Raw genomic sequence first — 22,904 nt, 5'->3', positions numbered from 1 at the left:
ACGTTTTAACAGATACAAAAGTCACAGGTTAGAACTGTAAATTGAACTCAATTTTTCCATCTGCTCAATCATGTATTTGAACATGTTAGCTGTTCAAATGCAAGCAAATTCAGAATCCATGTAATGTTTCATGTACAGATGTTCTAGTCCCTCCATTTTTGTTTTCAACTGAAGAGTTAGAAAGCCTGGGGGACAAGGGGGTATTAGCAACAGGAAACAGATGCACCTTTACTAGAAAGGCATGTTAGATCCTTTTGTTTGACTAATTAATTCCCCATTTTTGCATGTCCTGGAAGACTAGTAGCTCTCATTCTTGGGCATCCTTCTGCAAAACTACTTTATTGGAGATGCTGTTATCTTTTAACTATGCAACTGTCTCACTTCACATTGGTGTTGCAAAATATAAAACCACTAAATATATGAAATGATGGTATAGGATTCAGAAAATGTATTTCTTCCCCATAACAAAAAAAGCATAAAGTAACACCCATTTCTAGATACTGCAAAGGAATTGAGTTTTTCCTCAAATTCAGGAAGTCTGGAAATAACAACCACTTTTTTTTAATATCCTGAAGTTGTCAAGGAGTCTATTTGGTATAGTTCCACGATTAATTATATCTCAAGTACATGGAACCAGACTCAAAGTCCAAATACAGGATAAAAAATAATGAACTGAAACGATGCACCAATAGTCCTAGGAATTTTGTGGTAGGGATGGAGTCACTTGAGCCAACTACATCATTAATGAGGGCATTAATGCTTCTAAATATTCCATGTTCAAGAAAAAAAGTTTGTCATCTGAATGTTAAGACCTCCCAGCTTGCAAATTCTCTGAAGGAACACTAATGCTTCTGCCAAACAAGGTTATATCTGAGATGCGAGAAGATACATCAAAAATCAATAAAGCAGATCTAATACTACCCTTTTACAAATTTTCCTTTTTCCAATTCATACTTTAAAAAAAAATACTGTTTGTTTTGGTTTGGTTTTGTTCTCTGTGGAAGGAGTTCCCAACCTTAAGGAAGCAGAAAGCAAAAGTATTCCTGCTGGGAACGAGTGGGTTTAAAGCCAGTAATATCTCAGGCTTCAGTGTAATAATACATTCTGGATCTTCCTGAAATAATCTGGACTACACTTTGACAAGACCTTTAAAGCTGTTAAGTGTCAGAAGATTAAGCTTGACGCCTCTGGAGCCATGACATAAACCAACTCTCAACTAACCCTCTATATTTAGAATTAGATGTTACAGCAGTGATTGACGACTTAGCTAGTAACACTGAGGTCTGACACAAATCTCTTTTTGTGCAGGAATCAAGCTCTGTTTGTTGGCATGTCAGCCACTAGAGCCAATACAGCTCCTCTGAGAGGAAGTTGGCAGATCTTACAAAAATCTAAAACAGTCTTCAGGGCTTATCAGCACCGGGCTAAAGAGCCACCAATTTTTGCACTAGGATGGATTTGCACTAAGATGAACCAATCTACCAGGAAAACAGGTACATGCATCTTCCTCAGGGAAAAGAGAAGGGAATGACAATTTTTCTTTTTCCTTGAAAGCCACAGCGTACAATTTTACTGTGGCTTGAAAAAAGCCACTGCATGACTGCATAAATTCTAAAAAAAAAAAATCAAACAAGAACAATGAATTATAAGTACTTGAAATAGTGCCAAAATCATTTCAGACCAAGAAATAAGGTCCATATTTTGTTCACATGAGAAGTACTGAAGCATGTAAGGTACAGAGCGAGCTCAAACTACCCTGCCCAGAAACCTAAAAACTTGACTGATGCAGAGGAGAACATTGTGCTGTACCAATAAACATGGCTTTTTGGGTGTTTCATTATGAAATAAGCACTGATCACTTCAGATGGCAGCACTGAGTCTGTGTTTAAGCTGCTCATCAACTGTTTCACCCCCACTTTGAGGGACATCAGCCAAAGAAGTACACCGGTAGAAAATAAGTTTTACAAGTCCTCCAAGATCTAAAAGACTTTTAATTTTTGCAGTATTACTTTACTTGAAAATAAGTCAGTCCTCCTTAGTATCTTAGAGCAAAGAATTATCATCTTACATTTAGAATATTTAATTGAATTGGCAAACACACTTAGATACTGACAGCATGCTGACAGACCCTGGAGCAAACTCTGAAGCATGACTACCAAACACTGTAGGGCACTACTCTGTTACATGTTCCCCACTTTTTTGCTGTACCATGAGCTTGCCTTAAAAGAAGTAATCCGTTCTGTTATCACAAGAAGCAAGGATTTATTTGGCCATGCAAATATTTCATATCCAGTCTTAATAAGGAAACGTAAAACATAGAATTGCAAAGCTATAGCTTATTTAAAAAACACATCTATAATTCTGCCCCTAATAGCATCACTTCACTGTCCTTTCAGCATCATTTTCAGAATCACTACATGTCACTAAACACCTCCTTTTTGTTGTGTTTTTTCAAACAAATACAAAGTGATCAAAACTAACTGCCAAATTAAAAGACTCTTAGTATGTTGGAAAGTAGAATTGTAGGTTGGTAGGTAGGGTAGACCAGCACCCAAAGTTGGTAAAGGAAACAAACAAATACACATTTACCTCTTGGAACGCTTCCTGCAGTAACAGCAGTAACAGCAACAGACAGCTATGGACACCAGAATGAGCCCAGCTATTACAGCTATGGCAATAATCAAAGCCTCAAAGTTGACTGAAAGATATGAATACATTCAATTTGTTAGACTCCAACATTAACATTTACCTTTCTGATAATTCTTCCCCTCCTTCCCAAGACCCCCTTTTCAGCTCTGTGTACAAAAAAACCACAAAGACACAGCTCTGTGTGATCACCCCAGTTAAACCTTGGTATATCATATTAGAGTTTAGGTGCTATGCATGATCTAGACTGAGAAGACATCAAAACAAATTGCTCTTTACATACACCAAATTATTAAACATTCATTCTGTAACACTTCGTATTATGTAAATCTTCTGGTGCAGTTCCACAGTTTTGTCCCCCAGTTGCTACCTCAGCCTCTGTACATGGTGAACAAAAAGTCACGTAGGTGCAGCATTAGTGCGTATACACTACAGGCAGCAGGGAGAGAAAGAGCAAAATCAAATGATATGACAGTATCAGTCAGGGGATTTGAAGGAGCCCAACAAAAAGACACTCCACACTACCTAAGTCACCTCCTACATCCAAAGAGCAATTAACACATGGACAGGGGTTATTATTTTGATAGCATAAGCTCCAACAACTGTATCTGGTCTAAACAGAGACAGGACTGCATTCATAGAAAAAGTCAGAGATGTGTCGTTCTGGAAAACACGTCCCAAGAAGCAAACACACAGAAAAATATAAGCAAAGCAATGGACACAGCTCCAGAGAACTATTTAAAGGGTGTAAAATGAAGTGACTCAGGGAGGTTCTAACAACAGAGATTAAAAAACAAAAATACCTCCACCCCACACTGTCTTGCTATTTCAAAGCATGATGGGGTGGCAGTGAAGCTTCTATTCTCCTTTCTCCTACCTAAATCCCTCTGAACTCTGTCAAAATTCAGCAGCCTTATGCTGCCATACTAAATAAAAAAGCAGCTGCACATGCTACTTCTAGCTTTACTGTTTCAGGGTACTAGTGATGAGCAACTCAAACTCAGCAAATCAATTTCGGAAGGTCTGCCCTCTCTGACCACATGGATTAGCCAAAGAGTTTCTTCTGCTAAGTCTGTTACTTCTCCACTGACCTCACCAACTCGTGTCTGACACTTATCTTTCACAGAGCTTGTGAAAGATTAGATCCCAGCCTTGAAGATGGTGCAATGGACAATCTACCAGTTTCCTAGTAGTTTCTTTTAACAGTCAAACCACACTGAAACACAGCATATGACTTGGACAGTATTCCCAGTTTGATCTTCCAGTCATTGAATTAGGTTCTGTATCCTTCTTCTGCATTTTAAGAACATCTTTAAGATGATCGCCTTTTCTCAGTAGCAATACATTAACAAAGTATCCTCCCAACATTCTTTTTGTAGGCAGACTGCTAAGAAACTGTGAGTCATTGTTCCAGCTTTTAAATCATAGTTTGTCATCCTCACATGAACCCTCTCTTTCTCAAGATCCTTTAAAAAATACTGACACAAGAACCATGCAAAGTTTAAGTATTATCATAATGGTGCTGCATACAAGTAGAAGATGTACTCCTATTCCTCTTCACAAGCAGCAATCCGTAGCATTAGCAACCTTTTTACTGCACCACATCAACTTCACTGTTTATTCCCCTAAACCACGATGGCTCATTCCACAAGCAAGAGACGTTCAGATCTAGATACCCTGAATCCCACTATAGCTTTATGAGCCCACAACTACTTTATGAGCCCTGCCAATAAGACCATCCTCACTAATAAAACTCATTTTTATGTGATATGACAACATGCAGCCAAATCAAGCAGCATGCAATTCTATTAACAATAAAGAATTATTGTATGTATACTCAAAACATTAGAATACCTTTAAAATTTTCATTTTCTTCTGTACTGCTTACATATAACGCACACGTTTTAAAATAGAAGCTTCAACATACTGAGGGTCCCAAACAACATGAATTTTGATTAAAGAAAAAAAGTCCTGCTAGTGTTTTACAAGGATCTTTCAAAATAATTCAATATAAAAAAATTAAAAAATTAATCATGGGATGTAAGCATACATAAAAGGTTGACTGCTCTAACTGTAAATTCCTTTGCTTTACATATACAAAATTAAATGCAATCTTAATTTGTTTCATAATCCCTGACTAGAATCAGTTACAATACTTCCCCAATAGTTTGTGCTCTTCATTTACATTATGGATTTCTCTGAACAGGACACATAACGTAATCATTATTTGTCTGGGGTGACAAACATGAACATGATAAAGTACATCTATAGTGTCCCAAGCCTAGTGAACAACTTAAAGCTGATTAAAGCATCAAAGCAACTATGAAGGTGCATAAACTCTTCAACTTACAACTTTGATTTTGTTACATATAAAAGTATTGTAAGTATTTCATAGAATCACAGAATCGTAGAATGGTTTGGGTTGGAAGGGACCTTAAGGATCACCCACTTCCACCCCCCTGCCATGGGCAGGGACACCTCCCACCAGACCAGGTTGCCCAAAGCCCCATCCAGCCTGGCCTTGAACACCTCCAGGGATGGGGCATCCACAGCTTCTCTGGGCAAATTTTTGCTTGTGCATTGTAATTTACTGGGAATGGTTTATAATACAGTTTAATATATAGTTCCTCAACCTATACATTTTCTTATGAAAACATTTCACCACGTGACTTCTCTCATTCTGTTACTCCACTAAGTTATAAGCAACTAAATATAATTTGTTCAGTGTCCTAAAAATGGTTTAATCTCCATTAAGAAAATAAAGAATACTATTTATATTTTTAATTGCTATTTAATTGAAGCAAAAAAAGGTAATTTGAAGCTATTAAGTGCACAATAAAATTGTCAGTATCCAGTCTGCTTTCCTGTCTCAGCTATTTCATTGCTTATTGTTTATGAAAAACAAAGCAATTAAGCTAATTTGTATTCTGTTGCTTCCATACCATTTTTTTCCTTCACTGCTGGTTAGTAATCTGTCAACATGTCTTATTCCATATAAAATTGTAACTGGAAGCCAGTCGTTTGTTTTTGAATTTTGAGAGCTGCAATATTCAACTTCATTTGCAGCAACACTTAACCAATACCTGGCTCTTCATTTTATTTGCAGAAAGGAAAAACAAGCCCAGCATTCTCACAGGTAATTAAGTTTCCTGCTACATCTGAAGAGGATACTCTCAATAAGCCTATGTATTGACCACAACATGCTGCCGCATAGAATCTGTAAAAAAATATATTAAGGAAATGCAAATTTGTTTCTGAATTTCGTTGGTTGCTTTATTTATTTACACTCTTTTTCTGCTGAGAATGTGCTTCAATACAAAGTTTTCATCCTGTGTTTAAGCTATATTCAATCTAGAAACATGAACCACGCCCAAGCCAGAAATCCCTTCTCTAACAAAAGGGAAGTTATAAGAGCACCCTTACTATCTGTAAATAGGTGCAATCACTGCTTTGCAAAAGGACACAGCACAAACGTCTTTCTCTGCTGGCTAGGAGGGAGTTAACTCCCTTCCTAGCAGCCCATATGGTGCTGTATTTTGGATCTGTGGCTACAACAGCACTGGTAGCACACCAGTGTTTTGGCTACTGCTGCACGGTGCTTGCTCAACATCAAGGCTGCTCTTTTTCTGCCTTTGTTCCCCCTGCAGCGAGTAGGCTGGTGGCGGGCAAAACGCCAGGAGGGGGGCACTGCTGGAACATCTGACCTGAAATGACCAAGGGGATATTCCGTACTGTACAATGCCACACTCAGCAATAAAAAATGAGGTAGAGGAAGAAGAAGGGGTCAGCAGCAGGTGGATAGGTAGGAGGTGCTGTTTTCCATGGCGACTACGTTTTTGAGACTGGCTGGATATCAGTCTGCCTGTGGGAGGTGGTGAGCAATTTCCTTCGCTCATCTCCCTGCTCCCCCCACCCCAAATCATAACTACTGCTTTTCCCCAACCCTCCAACCAAATTATCAGGGAAAAGATGTAGTAAGTGGCAGTCCCGTTTTAGACTAAACACTCAAATGTCTCTCTACAGCAAAAGTAAAATTAGTACCTACTCCAGCAAACTCCCCATCGAGCATTTGAGAGCGAACATAATGAAGATGATGGAAGAATGCTTCTTACAGGATAATCAATACAGGTGTTGTTGGTGTAACACCAAAGGCACTGTGCAAAAAGAGAAAAACAAAAAACAAGTTATTGATCTTCAGAAAACAGTTTACAATCTAGTGCTCCTCTCCACAGAGGAAATTCTTAAGCAAGTACAATATTGTATTGATACATTGATAGCACTTAGTAGCATGAAGCCTACTAAAGTTTGGTACAATTCCGAAGTAAGCCCAATTTGAATTTTGTACTTTTAGATAATAAATATTTACACTAACCTGAAAATATCTGGGGACACTCCGAGGTACTCAGTACACTTGAGGATAAAAAGGCTTTGGGTTTAGAATTACTGAAATTAACAAGAATTACAAAACCCCAAACCCAACCATGCAAAAATTTTAAAGCCGGTAGTATCTTTGAGGAATACAAAATACACTTAGAACCTTATTTCAGTCCTATATTTGGCTATCAACAGCAAGAAAACCATAAAGAACCTTTACAATTCTACAGAAAGTTTTGCAGCAAGATAATAAAAGATGCAATCCATGAAGACGTTTTGGATAACAGTAAAGGGAATCCTTGACAGAATGGGGTTTTGTAGGATTCATTACAGACAGAGCACATGCAGGAACTGTGATCTAACCAGACTATCAAGAACATCTCTCACACATCCTCAGTTGCACAAAAACAGTTATCTTGCTCTCAAGTGTCACAAAATGTTAAATACGAAGGAACCCCTTTGTAGTAGGTTCTGTTCTCTTGAAACGGGTGAGGAAAGCAACAAAACCAATGGATTCACATGTTGTAGCTGGTAGCCTGAGTCACAGACACCTGTAAAATGCATCTAACCACGTTTGCTCAGAACATGCTTATTTTTGTTGGCCTGGCTATTTAACTACAAGAACTAGCAGCTGAAAAATAATAAGACTAGTAGACTGGAAGTCACTGTTAAACTTGGTTTGAATGCAGTGGTCACCCTGTTTCCAGTAGGCACCAGATGACCTCACGATGTGCACTGCCGGTGACACCCTGCATAAAAGGCCAGCTGTGTCCCTGTAACGGAGACTACTGCACGCAACTGTTACAAAGGTGCGCAGCCCTAAGGGCAACAGCTGATGCTGCTACTAACCACTGCAGAGGTTAAAGTAGGAAAATATCTCAATTGACTTATTCCTGACACTAAAAACTGATCTAATTATCAAAATTGACTTAAAAAAAAGCCTAAACACCCAAGGGCAAAACATTTCCTTAACTTTGATTCCTCTCTACACAACCCACAAAGGAAGGCTAAAAATATCTTATTTAAAAGTAAATCAAATGAAGAAGAGAATCACACAAAGAAAACTCTCTCAAGACATTAAGCAATAGTTACTTACACATTAGAGTTTCAGGATTCTAAAGCTCTAACCAAAACCTTTATACATTATTCCTTACAAAACAGTACCTTAAAAAATAAAATCAAACACAACAGCATCTCCATAAAGATACCAAGCACTCAGAACTTCTTGATTAAAAAAACACAAGAAAATTGGTATCAATCAACTCTAAGGACCAACCCAATTATAATTTAGAAAAAAAAATCTGATCATTTTGAATGACAATTCTGTTTAACTGAACTAAATGGTAACATTTTATGGTTTGCTTGGAATTATTTTTATCTATTCACCAAAAGTTTAATTTTCATTTTTATCTGCTGCTACTATCTACATTATCATCAGTTGGTAATTTCGTCTACGAAGGCAATTAAGGTAACTTCAGCAATCCTTTGTTTTCATATTGCTTACACAAATGCTAATGGCTTTATTTATAGCCTTTTTTCCTTAAATGTATGCATGAATTGTCTGAATCAAGTCTAAAGTCACCTCCTCAAGGTTAACACTGATGCTACTGCAGCATTTGCCCTGAATCATCCATCGTTCAGTCATCAGAACAAGCCTGGACTCTGTCACTGGTTTGACAGATTCTGAGAATAATGTATCTATAGCTCTGTTAGTGGCTTCAGTGCACACCTGAAGGATTTATTCTGCTCACAAGCTGAGCACACAGTTCTCAGGCTAATAAAAGTGGTGCTCATAACATCAGTCGCAGCACCTGCAGGCATCAGCTGCAGCACCTATTTGAAGTGATAGGCACACCAGTGGTAGGGACAAACATTTAATCTTTAATAACCCGTATTTTATGTTTCCTACATTGTACTTTTGAAGATTAAGAGTTCTTTACAGTACGCCAGGCTTATGATGACAACTAGAGGTCTGGCAGCACACAGTCAATGGCTACATCACTACAACACAATTTGTATTTTCCCTTTTTTTCCTTATAATTCCAAAAGACGCACAGAACAATGTTTAGGTATTTCTCAATATTCCCTAGTGAAAAAGTCTTATGGTAACTTACACATAATTTCAAGACTCCTGAAATATTTCAGTGACATCTAAAGTCAGAATTGGAAACACTCTCACTGTAAACATAGGAGTTTTCTTCTGCACTGCAGTGACAGACACATTTGGATACTTATCACAACCCTTATCGTGTAGCTATAAAGGTTTTGAGCAAAGGGCATGCAATAAGATTCCATTGATTTAAATGTCTACGTTACCACAATCTCATTGGAAATTGAAACACGTTGCTACAAAAGCAGTGATCTAGCACAACAGTCTGAAGCGCTCACAGTCTCACGTAGTCAGAGAGGCCAATGTCTGAACAGCTACAAAGCACTGACCCAGTCTGCCTCGGCTGAACACAGTGCTAGTGCTCAGGGCACCTCTAGAAAACGGCATTTCTAGCTTGCTTACTTGAATTTGTCAGCTCTCATATTCTGGATACAAGAAACACAAGGCATTTCATTCACATAGGATTCAGTTCATCCAGCCCTCCCAGAAGACGGAAATTTAACCAATGCTGCTCGAAAAATGAGGGTAAGAATCCAAACCAGTAGTAGCAACTTGCTCTGCTGCACTGTGAAAGCACTGAGCACCACGGAAAGGGGAAGCCTGAGTACGGCTTGGTCACTCCTCTCCAGGCAAAGCAGAGAAATACCCTGAGCAACCAAATCATGGGCCATGCTGTAAGAGAGGGAGAATGAAAGCACAGTGGCACCAAGGGGAGGAAGGACATCATGCGGCCAATTTTACCAGCTGAGGGCAGATGAGAGCCAACTGATCTGGATTTCCTGTTATTAAGGGTAGTTTAAGTAGCTTCATCATTTTAAGAGAACTAAAAAAAAAAACAAACAGCCAAACAAAACCCAACAAGTCAATATAATATTAAGTGAAAAAAAAAATCACCAAATTCTTATCAGTCAGAAAAAAAAGATAGTTAAAATCTTACCGAAACATTTTTTAGACATTCTTCACAGGACCTATGGGAAAACTCTGAACAGGCTGGAGGAAAAAAATAAACAGGTATCATTTATTTCTATTCAGTAATGTCAAACATTTAACAAAATATTTAGGCTTTTTTCCCCCCCCCACTGCTAGGTACGTGCAACAATTTTGATTAAGTAATGAAAACTCAATATTTTCATTTCAGAAGAACTGTAGCAAACAGAGATAGAAAGCAGTCAAGTTTGACCTCTGAAATACTTAGGAAAACAGTTCATGGTTTTCGAAGTGAAGGCACAGGTAAGCCATGCCATCAAGAGAGGATTGATTCTTTAAGGACAACATGGGAGACACAACCCAAGAGCTTCCCTCTATCTCTGCAGAGGTTCTCAAGCTTACACTTCAATATCTCCAGTGATTTACATTACATTTTCAGTAGCTGAACCACCAAATGAAGAAATTCATCATCCCTTAGATCCTTATCAGAAAGCTTTTCACCTTTTTTTTAATCTCCTTTAACCGCCTTCTCACTGACATACTATATAGCCTATAAGACCATATAACCAAAAGAATGAGGCTCAAATTATAAAAAATAAAATGAGACTTTCATTTATGTACTCCGTTACAAAATGTTACATTACCATGAGTAACCAGGAAAAAAAAAGTGTAGTTGTGCTTTATGCATTTCTCTGGGTCCCTTAACTTAGAAGGCACACAAGCCTTCCACCAGTCATGGTGTACTCTTCAAGAGCAGAGAATAGAGAAAACCACCTCTCCAACTGAGAACACACTCAGCCCCTCCAATGCACCTTGCAAAAGCAATATGGATACCAGCATACTAAACAAAAGCAACTTTGAAATGTTTGTATTCAAACATATAAAGTTTACAGACTCCCTCTAATATTTCAAGGGACTACTGTAAAGTCTTTGTCACGGAAAAAAAAAAAGCATAAGCCACAGCACAACTACCAACAGTCACTCACACTATATTTTAGCCAACATTTGTCAAACAATCACTCCTTCTATTTTAAGATAACGTCAACATTAAGCATTTAAGATGAAAGAAAGGGAAAACTCATTTTTACATACCCAGCTTGGTTTACCAAGAAGTGCTGTCTTTATTTCGATAAGCTGTATCAGTTTTACTAAAGCAGCTTCATTAATGCCATGCACCTTGCAGAGTCAGCTACAGCTGCATGAGGATTACATTCTCACAAGGAGATAGGAAAAAGTTATTACCGTTCCTACTTTTTTTTTTAAAAAAAATGACTAGAATCCTGTCCACATGTACAGGAATTGTCGTGCATTAATTATAACTAATTATGTTTTCAGTAACTGAAGCACCCATTGTAAAATGACAACCTGTGTGACTTCGCCTTCCAGGAGGTGTCCTCAGGGACCAGCGTAACAGCACACAGCTCCAGCACAAAGGCTAGTCTTTCACAAAATACAGGTAAAACGTAACAGCACAGAAAATAAAGCCCTGTTTAAAAACTGCCCCTTTCCAATACACATGGAGGTAGCATACACGGATTTTTTTGGTTGTTTTTTAATTTAATTTTATTTTTTTAAGGAAGACAGGGCTTTAAACCATCCACTGTACACTAAGGACGGCCACACAGCCTTAGGATCGGTGACCCTTTGGGGAGGGAGCTCTTACTATGCCTCTAAAACCGGCACAACCACTCAGTCAGAAACCTTTCCGCACCTACACCAAGGTAGTTCGAGTTAATTTGCTCTCTGCCCACATTCTCAGCTTAAACCCTTCTTACCTCCCACAGGCAAACTTCCATGAAGTCTGAAAAAAGGAGTTTTTAACCTTAATCTTATTTCTCATTTCATCCTTTAAAGGTCCCTCGCATCCATCGGTATGATACAGATCCTTAACTCCATATAATATGGATCCTTTTCCATACCAACAACAAACTTTGCGTCATGAGCAACCTCCTAAACTCACACAGAAATAAAAACTTGTGAGCAGTTCAATCCTAGGGCACCCATAAGCAGACTGACTGCCAAAGCAACCTAATTTCTGGCTCAGGCCAAGCTCTTCAGCTTGGCTGATGTTCCTCAGAGCTATTAGAAAGAAACAGATTAGCTTGCAGTTGTTAGCAGGTTTCTTCCTCTCCAATAGCTAAGAAACACTGACTGCTCCCTTTCTCTTCTGCCTCAAGTCTGCTGTCCCAAAACCTGGATATTTCTCATCAAGCATGAGCCCTACCCTCAAAGAAAGGCGCCCCCGCAAGCTGGGCTCTAAGAACATTTGTCAAGGTCCATCTGAAATACCCTAATTTAATGCAAGCTCACATGGCCTATACCTTCCTGGTCACATCTATTAAAGGCAAACAAACTGAGGAAGCCCCCACCGTACACCCCGAGCAGCAGGGCAGAGCCGAGCGGCCCCCAGCCCCCTCAGGGCGGGCTGCCCGGCCTGAGGCAGCGGCGGGCGGCAGCCTGGGGGGCTCCGGGCTGGGCTGGGAGCCCCCGGATGGAGAAAAACCCCGAGCCCCACGGCTCCCCGACGCCTTGCGGCCGTCCTTACCCTGCACCGGCGGAGTGGCGGTGGTGAAGGAAGCGGCCGCCATCCCGGCGCAGCCCCACGCCAGCGCCAAGGCCGGCAACCAGAGCTGCCAGCAGCGCACCGCCGCCATGGCGCGGCCCCGCGCCCACCGGGAGCCGCCGGCGATGGCGGGGAAGGGGCGGCCCTGAGGGCAGCGCTGAGGCGGCCGGGGAAGGAAGGGGAGCGGCCGGGGGAAGCGTGCCGCCTTCCGTGAGGCGTGCCGCCTTCTAACAGGGGGGGCTCGTCGTCTTCCTCGTGGCAGCTCCCCGTCGCGTAGCAAATGGCGGCCGTGCACCTGGCGGCTGTGTGGGCTGCGGCTTGAAATGCTCACAGCACTCGTTGATGCGTATTTCTGATACGCCAGGCTTTGGGTTTAATTAATTAATTTTTTTTTTTTTTTTTTTCCGGAAGGACCCGTTGCTCCTGCCTCTTGGTGTCACGTTGCTGTGAGGAGCCAACGAGAGCAGGCGTTGCCCCGAGTCAGGGCTGGCTGGAGAAGGGAATAAAGATGTTGAGGGAAATACGAAAATTCGCCGTGGCCTTCTCATTTTAAACTGTTAACGAGTTGTTGGTTTTCAGTAGTGACTCCTGGGGCTTGTAGTGCTCATTAAAGTGCCTTGGGGTCCAGAAAACGCCCAGATAGGGCTGTGAGATAGGAGATGGGGATAAAGGAGGCCAAGCCCAAACTTTCTGAGGCAGCCGGGTACTAAAGGTGCACCTGAGACTTTGGGCATCTGAACGGCAGTAGGACACTGGTAAGGTGCCTATCGGGTCCTTAATGGCCTGGAATAAGATGGGCGTTCTTCATAGTGTTCGAGTTTCTAACCTTAGACATCTGGTTCACCTTACTGCAGAGATTATGCTAAAATCCCCCACAGGAAGGCTGACAGGGTGATGATATATTGCCCCAGGATGGCTTTATGAGAGACCTGTCAGTTTCAGATTGGAAGTTGCCCTTACCTTAAATGAAATTCCAACTGATGCATTAAAAAATTATTTACATTTCATTTAGCGTATGTCATCTTTGGGTTTTTGCCAGCAGCGCTAGTGTTTCTGCTTCTCTGTCTGCAGGGAGTGTTCGAAAGCCAAAGTGTGGGCTGAGGCACCATATGCAAATCAAGATGCTTTTACCTGAGCTTAATATATGACAATACTGATTCATGAGCTCTTCAGCCTTCTTGAGCTGGCTGAAGGCAAAGTCTTGCCACGTGTTAAGGTCCATAAATCTTTATGCTCTGAAACGCCTTTTTTTTTTTCATGTTTCCATACTCTTGAATCACTTGGAGCACGATGTCGGAATAGTAGAGGCACACAGATGAGTGACAAACATTACCAAAGGTATGAAACTGCTCACATATATAGGAATAATTCAATAGACTACAGCTAAGAAGGCATATGACAGAGATGTGGAAAGTCATGTCTATCTTTTCTAGTTAATACAAGACATAAAGGGCAGTGAACACAACTGTCAAGTAGAAAATGGAAAACAAAAGTACTCAGAAGGAAATAAGGTGCTTAAAGTACAGCTAGGCTGTGAAACTGTCTTTGGATGTTAAGGACACTAAAACTTAGATTAGCCCAAAAACACTGGATTTTTTTTTCTCCCCATGAATATGTCTGTTTGCAAGTATTAAACACCAAGATATCACCTCTGGTTCAGAAAGTAACCGAACCACACTGCCAGAAGCTGCATGTGATTTCCAAGGAAGATGCATTATATGCTTGCCTTATTCTGACGTTATTCCTTAGGCATTTGTTTTTGACTGCCTTTTCAGGCTAGATACTGAGCTAAAGTGCCCTTGAAATGACTTTATATAGCTGTTCTCATTAATTTTCTTTTCTTTTTCTCAAAAACCTCTTTTATAATCCATATGTTTTTGATTAAATGCACTGAATTACGTTTGAGGCAGCATGGAAGTTCTCTATTTTTTTTATATATATCTTAGTTTCAGATAGTTTTAAGTATGCAGTGAAGAATGACTTCTCATAAAATAGCTCAAATACCAAGCCAGAGCTTGTAATTTTTCCTTGAATTGCTTCTAGCATGGTAATTGTAAAGGACGTGTCGTTCAGCTGGAGCAAAGAGTTACGGGAGAAGGGGAAATAAAAGAATTTGCTGAGGGCTCTTTGGAAGTATGGCTATATCCATCTTCTCTGATCTAGCCTTGCTATTCCTCTGGGGGACAAAAACTTTAATGTATTTTATGAACAGCTCTGGTAATTCTCTCACAATAGATATACCTACAGTAATGAACCATTTTTTTTTCTTGATTAGGTACCCACTTCCTTGGCAGATGTAAATTCCCAGGAAATGGAGTGTAGAAGACTTGAAAATGTGATCTACCAAAAACCTGGGTTTGGAACAAGCAGTATGTATTAAGACTACAAACAAGCAAACAATCTCAAAATTTAAACATTTTTTTTCTTTTTCCTATAACTCCATTTGAAATGATAACAAGAACTTTTCTGCCAGCTCCACAGACTCTGCATGGGATTTTGAACAGGGTTTGTCCATGTGCATTTTCAGCAGCAGCTCTGGCCAGGGTCCCTTTTCCTCACCTCTGTTCCAGTTCCTCCCATGTGAGAGAACAGCTGAAGGAGCCATTCACTCGGTAGCTGAACAAAGGACCGACTTGGCTGTTTTTCAGCTGGTTTGCTTTTTCATTATTACCATTGGTAACAATCTCATAGGTGAAATAGCACTTATAAAGTCTGTGTGTTTGGTTGATACCCTTAATGACAGTATTGCTTCATCACCATGAGTTTATCCAGCTTGTCTGATTACAATGTGCATAAATAATTCAGCTGATAAATCATGTAAGTGATTAGAATGTCTCTCTTTTTTTTGTTGTTGCTGTTTTATTTGCTGTGTTGGGCTTATGGGTATATGCTTTGGTAAAAGGTACCAGTAACACACCACTTAATGGGGTTGTTTTATTTTGTGCTGACTGGAGCACAAACGTTTCTAGGTTTCAGTTTGACATACACTTAGATCAGTTCCCACAAAAAGTACTCTGTGCTCCCTCTCCCTGAATGCTTGTTTTTGCATCCAACAAAAACTATATGAACAAACACATTTCTGCTGTCCTGTAGTGAGCTGATGCTGTTGAAAATTTGTTTTTCAGTTACATCAGTGATACCCTGTCTGGGTCACTGAGCAGGTGACCAAATTCTTGTGCTGGCACATCAGAGGAGGAATTGAGGGGACATAACTAATACCCTGGGGAGGAAGAAGGACCTCTTTTGTTTTCAGCCGCAGGACCAGCTTAATTGCATGTTGGCGTCATATTAAGGCTTCACTGAAGTCATACAAGAAGGTACGTGTGAGGTCTAGAATTTTGTTCAAGTGGGGTACTAACTATGATTAAATACCTCCAGGGAGCAGACCTGCTGCATGTGTGCCTTTATATAGTCATCCTTAAGAGGGTATTCAAATTTTAATAAATTAGCTTTTACAACTCTCTTCTTCAAATTCGAAGTATTAAATAACACCATCGTATAGAGGAAAAGCTCCAGCCACAAGTTGAGGCTATTTCTTAAGGTCAAATAAAAGAACATTAGATCTTCCAGATGAAAATCTTTCTTCTGCCTTAACCAAATAACCACCATTCTATAAACAATCCTAACTGAAACAGAACTCATAGAGATCCTAATGATTAGAAGTAATATCATAAACACATTAGCTCCAATCCTGCAAATGCACATTTGAGGAGATGTTTTCAGGGATTAGAACAATGCAATATAAAGAGGAATTGATATGTGCGTGTGTGTGTATTTTAGGTTTTGCAATTTTGTTATAAATATGATGGCCCAAATTCGTCTTTCAGGCAAACCCTGTTATTTAAAACAGAGATTAAATCAACTGTTAATGGTCTTAATAAATTCAGACATGATCAGCTGAACGCTACTGGGACAGTTAAAATAAGTCAGCCTTCTCAGTTGATGGGGGGCCCTTCTCTCATGCAAGTAAGATTTGCGCCTACAGTGCAAAGAGAGAGCCTAGGGGTATATATAGTATCAGTTCAGTATCTTTGCTAAGGGCAGTGATAAGAAGCGTCTGATTTTTCTCTCTGTCTGTCGTTGTCATACTTATGTGACCACACATTTAATATTTAGGGAGTAAATCATACTTTTTAAAGAGTATCTACATAATTACTCCATTATCTTGTGGCTCTAACTGAGATAGAAATGTTAGTCTCATCAAAAAATCTCATCATGATTTTTTCCCCCTCTGATTCCCACAGCTCATATTACATATAAGGCTTTTCTGGCAGAGGAATATTTGTGAATATTACTGCTAAGTTTGGCAGAATGGTTAATGGTACTGAATTGCAATCTAATTGAATTATAGCCCACTGTTGGATTTATGGTAATACCTCTGTGCCCAAAATGACAAGCCAAGTGTTTCAAAGATTGTATTTCAGTAAAATATGGCAATGCATAGACAGCTGTTAACATTTAGTCCTCTCAGACATTTCAAGCAAGGGAGAGCACTGAACTTTCTGTTATAACTTGTACTGAACAGATCAGTTGTAGCAGGGCGGACTAGTTTATTTTAGAAACCATGGACAAAAAGCTAATGGTGAGTGCAACTTTTCTGGATGGAAAGAATGATTTGGTTTTTGACTGAACAGTGTTGCACCAAACAATGGACAGTATTTAAAAAAAAATGTTTGGGACCTCGGCACAGGGTATTGTTCAGATCTCCCAAAAAGGTGGTTGCAGTCTCAGTAGCAACAGGAGTCTCCCTTGCAGGAGTCCTTCCTTGCACAAGTGTTTTCAGCTGGATCAGGCGAGACTCTCCTAACTGCTGCTCTGCTCAGTTCTCACAACCATGGTTGTGCTGGGTGATCCTGTGTGACTACTTCAGTAGTGCATTGTTGGGAGGAATGAGTTAAAAACAGGAGGTTGGCGAGGAGGATGGCATCAGAACAGAAGGCTGGGGAGGAGGATTGTAAATATGCACAGGTGACCTTGCAGCTGGGAGTGCGTAAAGTCTGGGGAGCAGCAGTGTAGAAAAACATATAAATTATGCCTGCTGCTGTTTGTGCTCTGGGTTTGGTGAGTGGCACATCTGTGCATAGATAACATGGGTGTTTGGTGGACTCGGAGGCACCCTATGAGAAGCGCTTGAGCTCCTGGCCCTGGTACAGAGGAGATCAAAGAAAGCCACAGCACCCCTTGTCATTGAAAACTGGGCCGACCAGCGTTCAGTCAGCTGTGAAATAAGATCAGCAACTCATGATTTCCTGGGGGTTGCCTTCTGCGTCGTGGTTTAACAAGGCCCTGGGAACGTGGCTATAGAGCCACACGGATCACGGTGTTTTGCTTTCTGCTGCTTAAAATTGCTGTTGCTCTCTACAGAAATCTATTTCCAAGATTCTGTGTTTTCCCCCAGAATAAATAGAATTCTATATTATTATCTAAGTATTTGTGGACTTGATTATATGTTTTGCATTTATCACTGTTTTTGCCTTATTAAATTTCCTTAACCATAGCTGGAGCAAGAGAGACACTGCAGAACTGCAGTCAGCTGGGGGTAGGATAAACAGGAGCATCACAAAATAGGGCAGCCCAACAAAAGCAGGGCTTTCCTGTTGCATTTCAGCAGTGAATGACTCCACTCGATTTAAGCTATTGGCTTAGCAAACTGAGAGAAAATACCCCTTGGCTGCCATTTCCCAGGCCTTACCTAACTTCTGAAGGATTTATTTTGTTAAAACTGATAAAGATCAGCTAACAGCTTAGTGCCAAAGTATGGGAGAAGTACTTACCCCCACAGCTGCTCTTATTTAGTCCATTTTCTACACCTTGAGGGATCCAGATTTTCCCTTGACATTTCACAAGCTATAAAGTATGACTTAACAAGCTTTAAGTTGGTTACTAGATCTTAGTCTCAATATAGTACATTTGCCGGCTTGTCAGGGCTTCAGCTTTGCTTTCCCCCTGCAGCACACTTGGATTTGGTTCAGAATGCTCTATCTATCTACAGATAGACTGTACCTACCTCACATAGCTCTGTCCTGATTACTTTCAACATAAAGTAGTGATACAATTTTCTCCTGGAATCAACTGGAGTAACTCAAGAATCGAATGCCAAAACATCTTGCTGTAGCTTCGATCTGTCTTCCCCTGTCCATCCCCTTAATTCAGGAGACTTAAGAAGCATTTGTATTTCTACCTAATTATTTGCCAGGAGTTTAATGCAATACTAGTTCCACACCACTGAAGAACTCCTTTCTGTTCTTTCATTTGCAGTACAAAATTCTCATATTTAAGAGCGGGAACATAGCACTCCAGCACATATCACAGTATTACTTAACCTGGAGTCTTGACTGGAGCAATTGCTTGGATCTTGCTCCTTTGGAGGAGTTGAGATATAGAGTTGTGTTGATTACTTTGTAACTATGACTCACAATACAGACTCACCTGTATCATCCAAAGCAGCGAGCTACTGTTTCAAAAATAATAGCATTACAAGTGTTCCAGTGGACAGGCTCCCTGCTCAAATCTCCAGGCGTAGATAGGTGATGTGTGGTGGTTGGACACACATTTTCAGAAGACATAATTGCCCCTTGAAGCCATATAGGAAAGTTTAAGAGCTCATAAAATCAAATTAATAGCTTTTGTCTATTAGGAACTTGTGTTTATTCTTGCTAGGAAAAAGACGTGGCAGCTGAGCCCATGAATAAACCCAAGAAAGTGTGCTAAGTTGCTACAGTAGAGGATTATCTATAACAAAATGAAATGCAAACCACTGTAAAAATAGCTCTGAAAAAAAAAATAAATTTCCAGGGCCAGTCCAAGCAACACAATCTTGGTTTGCTAATTTACAGTAGTATTCTAGCAAATCCAGATGATGTGCTATGTCATCTATGACAGATCATGTAGAAGCACTACAGACCCTCCTGCCTTCTCTGGTGCCCTGCAGAAATAGGAAGGTGTCACCTAAGACACTGTCTTGCAGAGGTGACTCCAGGAGGGCTGCTGGGGAAACCTGGCCCCACAGCAGTGACTTGCCCAGGCCAGGAAAGCAGGGAAAAGGGACTGGAATTCCTTCAGCAATAAGGCTGCCCATGAAAGGGAACCGAAAGGGTCTTAGAAGAAAATGAGAGACTTCTCAGGACAGAAACTGTCAAAAGTAACCTTTCTTCAGAGAAAACAGTAATTTAGTTAGCTGCCATGAGAATCAAGGTCAAAAGCCTACAGGGTTTTTATACTTTAGTATAAATACACAAGCAGCTCAGAAGCATTTTTCATCAAATTTATCGTTTTCATGTTATCTAAGAGACCTTTCTGAATTATTTTTCTGTGGCTTAAACCAAAAAAATACATAAAAATATCTGTTATGTGTTTGAATCTTGCCATAAGTAGGGAAATCCAACCCAAGCAAATTCTGTTCTACCCAGTGTTCAAAATCTCCGACAGGAGCTTTAAGGAGATTAGTGCTGAGAGCCTGAGAGAATTACAGCTCTCAGATGACTCCTCAAGTGAGGCAGAGAGGCATCAGCTGCCACGATTAGTGGTTCTCAGGCTTCTCATAACTCCTTGGCTAATTAAGATGCAGCCACATGGCATTTGAAAGTGTACATGCAAACTAAGTGGAACTGACGTACCGTAATGAATTAGGAATTCCACAGAACTGCTGAAAGCCCACCAGCACCTCGGGATTCACCAAGCAACCAGCAGGCTTGTGCTGTGGCTGCCCACGCGCTGCCCAGCTCACCCTCCCGACGCCTCTCAAGGGAAATACCTCACCTCTGCAGTCGTGGAGCCAACGCCATTCAGTCAGGGTTACGTAGATCTGGAGGTGCCTGCCCCCCGGCTCTGAGGAAGAACAGTAAGGGGAGTCGTTTTTTTCCATGGCTGGGCTTTTATGCTCATGGCCATCTCTGGGAGTTGTACAGCTGACTCGAGCAGAACAGGCAGCCACAGAAGGCAGCGCAGTTTGGCTGATTTATCTGCAGCTGTACTGTAAAAAAAAAATATACCCTCCCCCTGAGCCTGAAGGTAATTCCATGTCAGCTGCTTCCTGAGGTGATACTTTTGCCAGAAAATTCAACCTGCGTATAGAACATTTTAGCATAGCAGTAGCAAGAACCTCAGCATTTCATTGTTGCTGGCGATTAAAGTCAAAACAGTGCAGTGTCATCCGTTATACTGCCTTCAGAGAGAACATTAAACCACTCAGATCTAACCTATAAGCTAGTGCAAATATTTAATACCATCACCTATTCCAAAATCAGTTTTCACCAATATCAGCATCTGTTGAAATTTAAGACATAATGTAAGCAGTATAAACTTCAAATTCATTTAAAAAACTTTTTTCCTTGCTGTACCTTCTTTTAAGAGAATGGGGAGGAAATGAAAAAAAAAAAGGAACAAACTTTGAAAAAGTTTTGAAACATGACTTTTTCCTTGCTAATAAGGGTTCCATGCTTTTCTCAAAAGGTAGTGTTTTTAAACAACCTCTATAATTAATAAACACAACTTTAAAAGAAGATTTCGGAATTAACATGGCCTGTCTTACGTAAAATACTCATTAAAAAAAAAAGTCTCAAAAGTAAAGTTTTATGAAGAATCAACCTAAGGCTGCCATCTTGCCCTTCTATTGACATACTCTTCTGCTGCCTCTGTTGCCAGTAGAGTTCTTGTGACCAGGTGGGAAATCAGATTAGCTGTCTGGAAGGCTGAAAACTAAGTTTTCAGAGGGGAAAACAAATTACAAAAGGAGCAAAATGATGGGATTTCATCTTCTGTTTGAAGACTATATTTACGTCTCCTTGAAGCCCATCAAGAAACTGCATTGCTGAAGCCTTTTGAAGAGTAGGTCAAAAAGCACCTGCAGTAAGTTAAGATACATCTGGGGCCCATTTTAGGAAATGCTATATTAATTTTTGATGTAACTACTAATGTTCATGTAAACTCCAATGTGAATTTGTAAATGATCTTGCCTATTTGTTTATCAATACATCGTGGATCTGGGAAGAAACCGAGTGTGGTGTCAATGGTTACAGACCCTCCACTGGTGGAAGTGCTTTAATACCGGGCAGTGGGACTACAGACAGACGGGAGGGAGCCAGGCTTTGGTGCTAAAACACCTCCCTTGGCAGCTGCAGCTACACAGCAGCTCCTGGCACAGCACCTTGCAAGGAAGCAGCGTGCAGCGCTTGGGTCAGGATCTGTGGCTGCTGAGGTCACGTACTGCTTGGGTACTACGCATACCTCGTGCTTTCAAAGTGTCCTTGTGTTCGGGGAGTCTGATACTGAGCAAAGCTTATTCACTCTGGTAGTCTAGGCACCTGAAAAACAACTTGTTATAAAGGCTTTGATTTTTTTCAAGGAATGCTGAGCTTCAACTACATATTTTTCGCTGTGTTAGAGCCCAAACTAGGAGAACAACCCTGCCCTAGAGGTCCAACTTTCTAATCTCACTTCTCAAAAGAGCTTTAACCACTAATACAGTCCAGGTCACTGCAATTTCTACTGCCCTGTGCTCAATCTTTACATCTCCTTCAAGCTGATATGCCCAAAAGTCAAAGTCCCCATCCCTAACAGCCTAATACCTGGATGAGCAAATTGAGCCAAACACAGATAAAAAGCAGTTTTGAAATCAGAAACCACATGCTCACCTTTGGATGAGGCTTCTGTGCATCCAGCTTGAGTGCTGATGCAGCAGTGGAACAAAAAACATGCCAAAAAAAAGCACATGCTGCTTCTAAGGCATGTTACCTGCCTGCTCTATAGATAGAACAAGGGGTAAGTAACATTACATAGCTGCTGAACCACATGTGCCAACTCAGCTCCTGTGAAACAAAACACAGGAAAATCTGCCCCGAGAGATTTGTTTTCAATGAACACAGGCTAGCTTTTTAGGAAATTTAATCCCCAAAATGGGGCACTCCCATCTTTTGGCAGAAATTGAGTTCTCCACATCACAGCACCTGCCGACACCCAGCCAGCCTCTAGGTTCATACCAGCTCTCAGACGACAGGAGGACTGTCTGAACATGACAGCACAGGAGGAAAAAAGAAACAGAGAAGCAGAAAATACCAAATCATTTTTCCACCCCCTCAAGTAAGGTGCAGCACTGGCAACAACTGCTTTATGCTGTGCATATTCACGCACAAAGCAAACCTTACCAGTCTAGGGGAAAATTAATTCAACGCAGAAGACATTTGACCTGGGTTAGCAAGTTCCATTGGGCAAGCGAGGGCTGAGCGAGCAGCAGAATTGACACAGGGGAAAAGACGTGGTGCTGGCTGCAAGGCGACGGTGAGGACT

At 40.6% G+C, this 22,904-nt stretch overlaps 1 protein-coding gene and 1 long non-coding RNA gene across 4 annotated transcripts in view; one reads left to right on the top strand and one right to left on the bottom strand.

Annotated features, from left to right (window-relative positions):
* LOC308190793 (pituitary tumor-transforming gene 1 protein-interacting protein-like) overlaps positions 1–20,528 on the bottom strand; it is a 36,235-nt gene extending 15,707 nt beyond the window's left edge. Inside the window, exons 1-4 of one of the 3 annotated variants that reach the window (XM_080582526.1) lie at positions 20,379–20,528; positions 10,068–10,120; positions 6,692–6,800; positions 2,590–2,698 (exon numbers count right to left, since the gene is read on the bottom strand). In XM_080582526.1, the coding sequence (XP_080438652.1) occupies positions 2,590–2,698; positions 6,692–6,800; positions 10,068–10,120; positions 20,379–20,484 (377 nt within the window). In that variant the 5' untranslated portion in view covers positions 20,485–20,528. Of the gene's footprint in view, positions 1–2,589; positions 2,699–6,691; positions 6,801–10,067; positions 10,121–12,602; positions 12,891–20,378 lie in introns of those variants that run through there. The other 2 variants (XM_080582527.1, XM_080582528.1) reach the window with 2 other exon arrangements.
* Positions 13,105–20,371, top strand: LOC308190795. The gene is made up of 3 exons (XR_013947496.1): positions 13,105–13,958; positions 14,896–14,989; positions 15,094–20,371. It is a non-coding gene; the product is annotated as an uncharacterized lncRNA (long non-coding RNA).
* Positions 20,529–22,904: the final 2,376 nt, after the last annotated feature.

This window comes from Anser brachyrhynchus (assembly GCF_964034855.1).
Source record: "Anser brachyrhynchus genome assembly, chromosome: 2".
Classification (NCBI taxonomy): domain Eukaryota; kingdom Metazoa; phylum Chordata; class Aves; order Anseriformes; family Anatidae; genus Anser; species Anser brachyrhynchus.
Note: the sequence above shows the minus strand (reverse complement) of the source record. Positions and strands in the feature narration are given on the sequence as shown.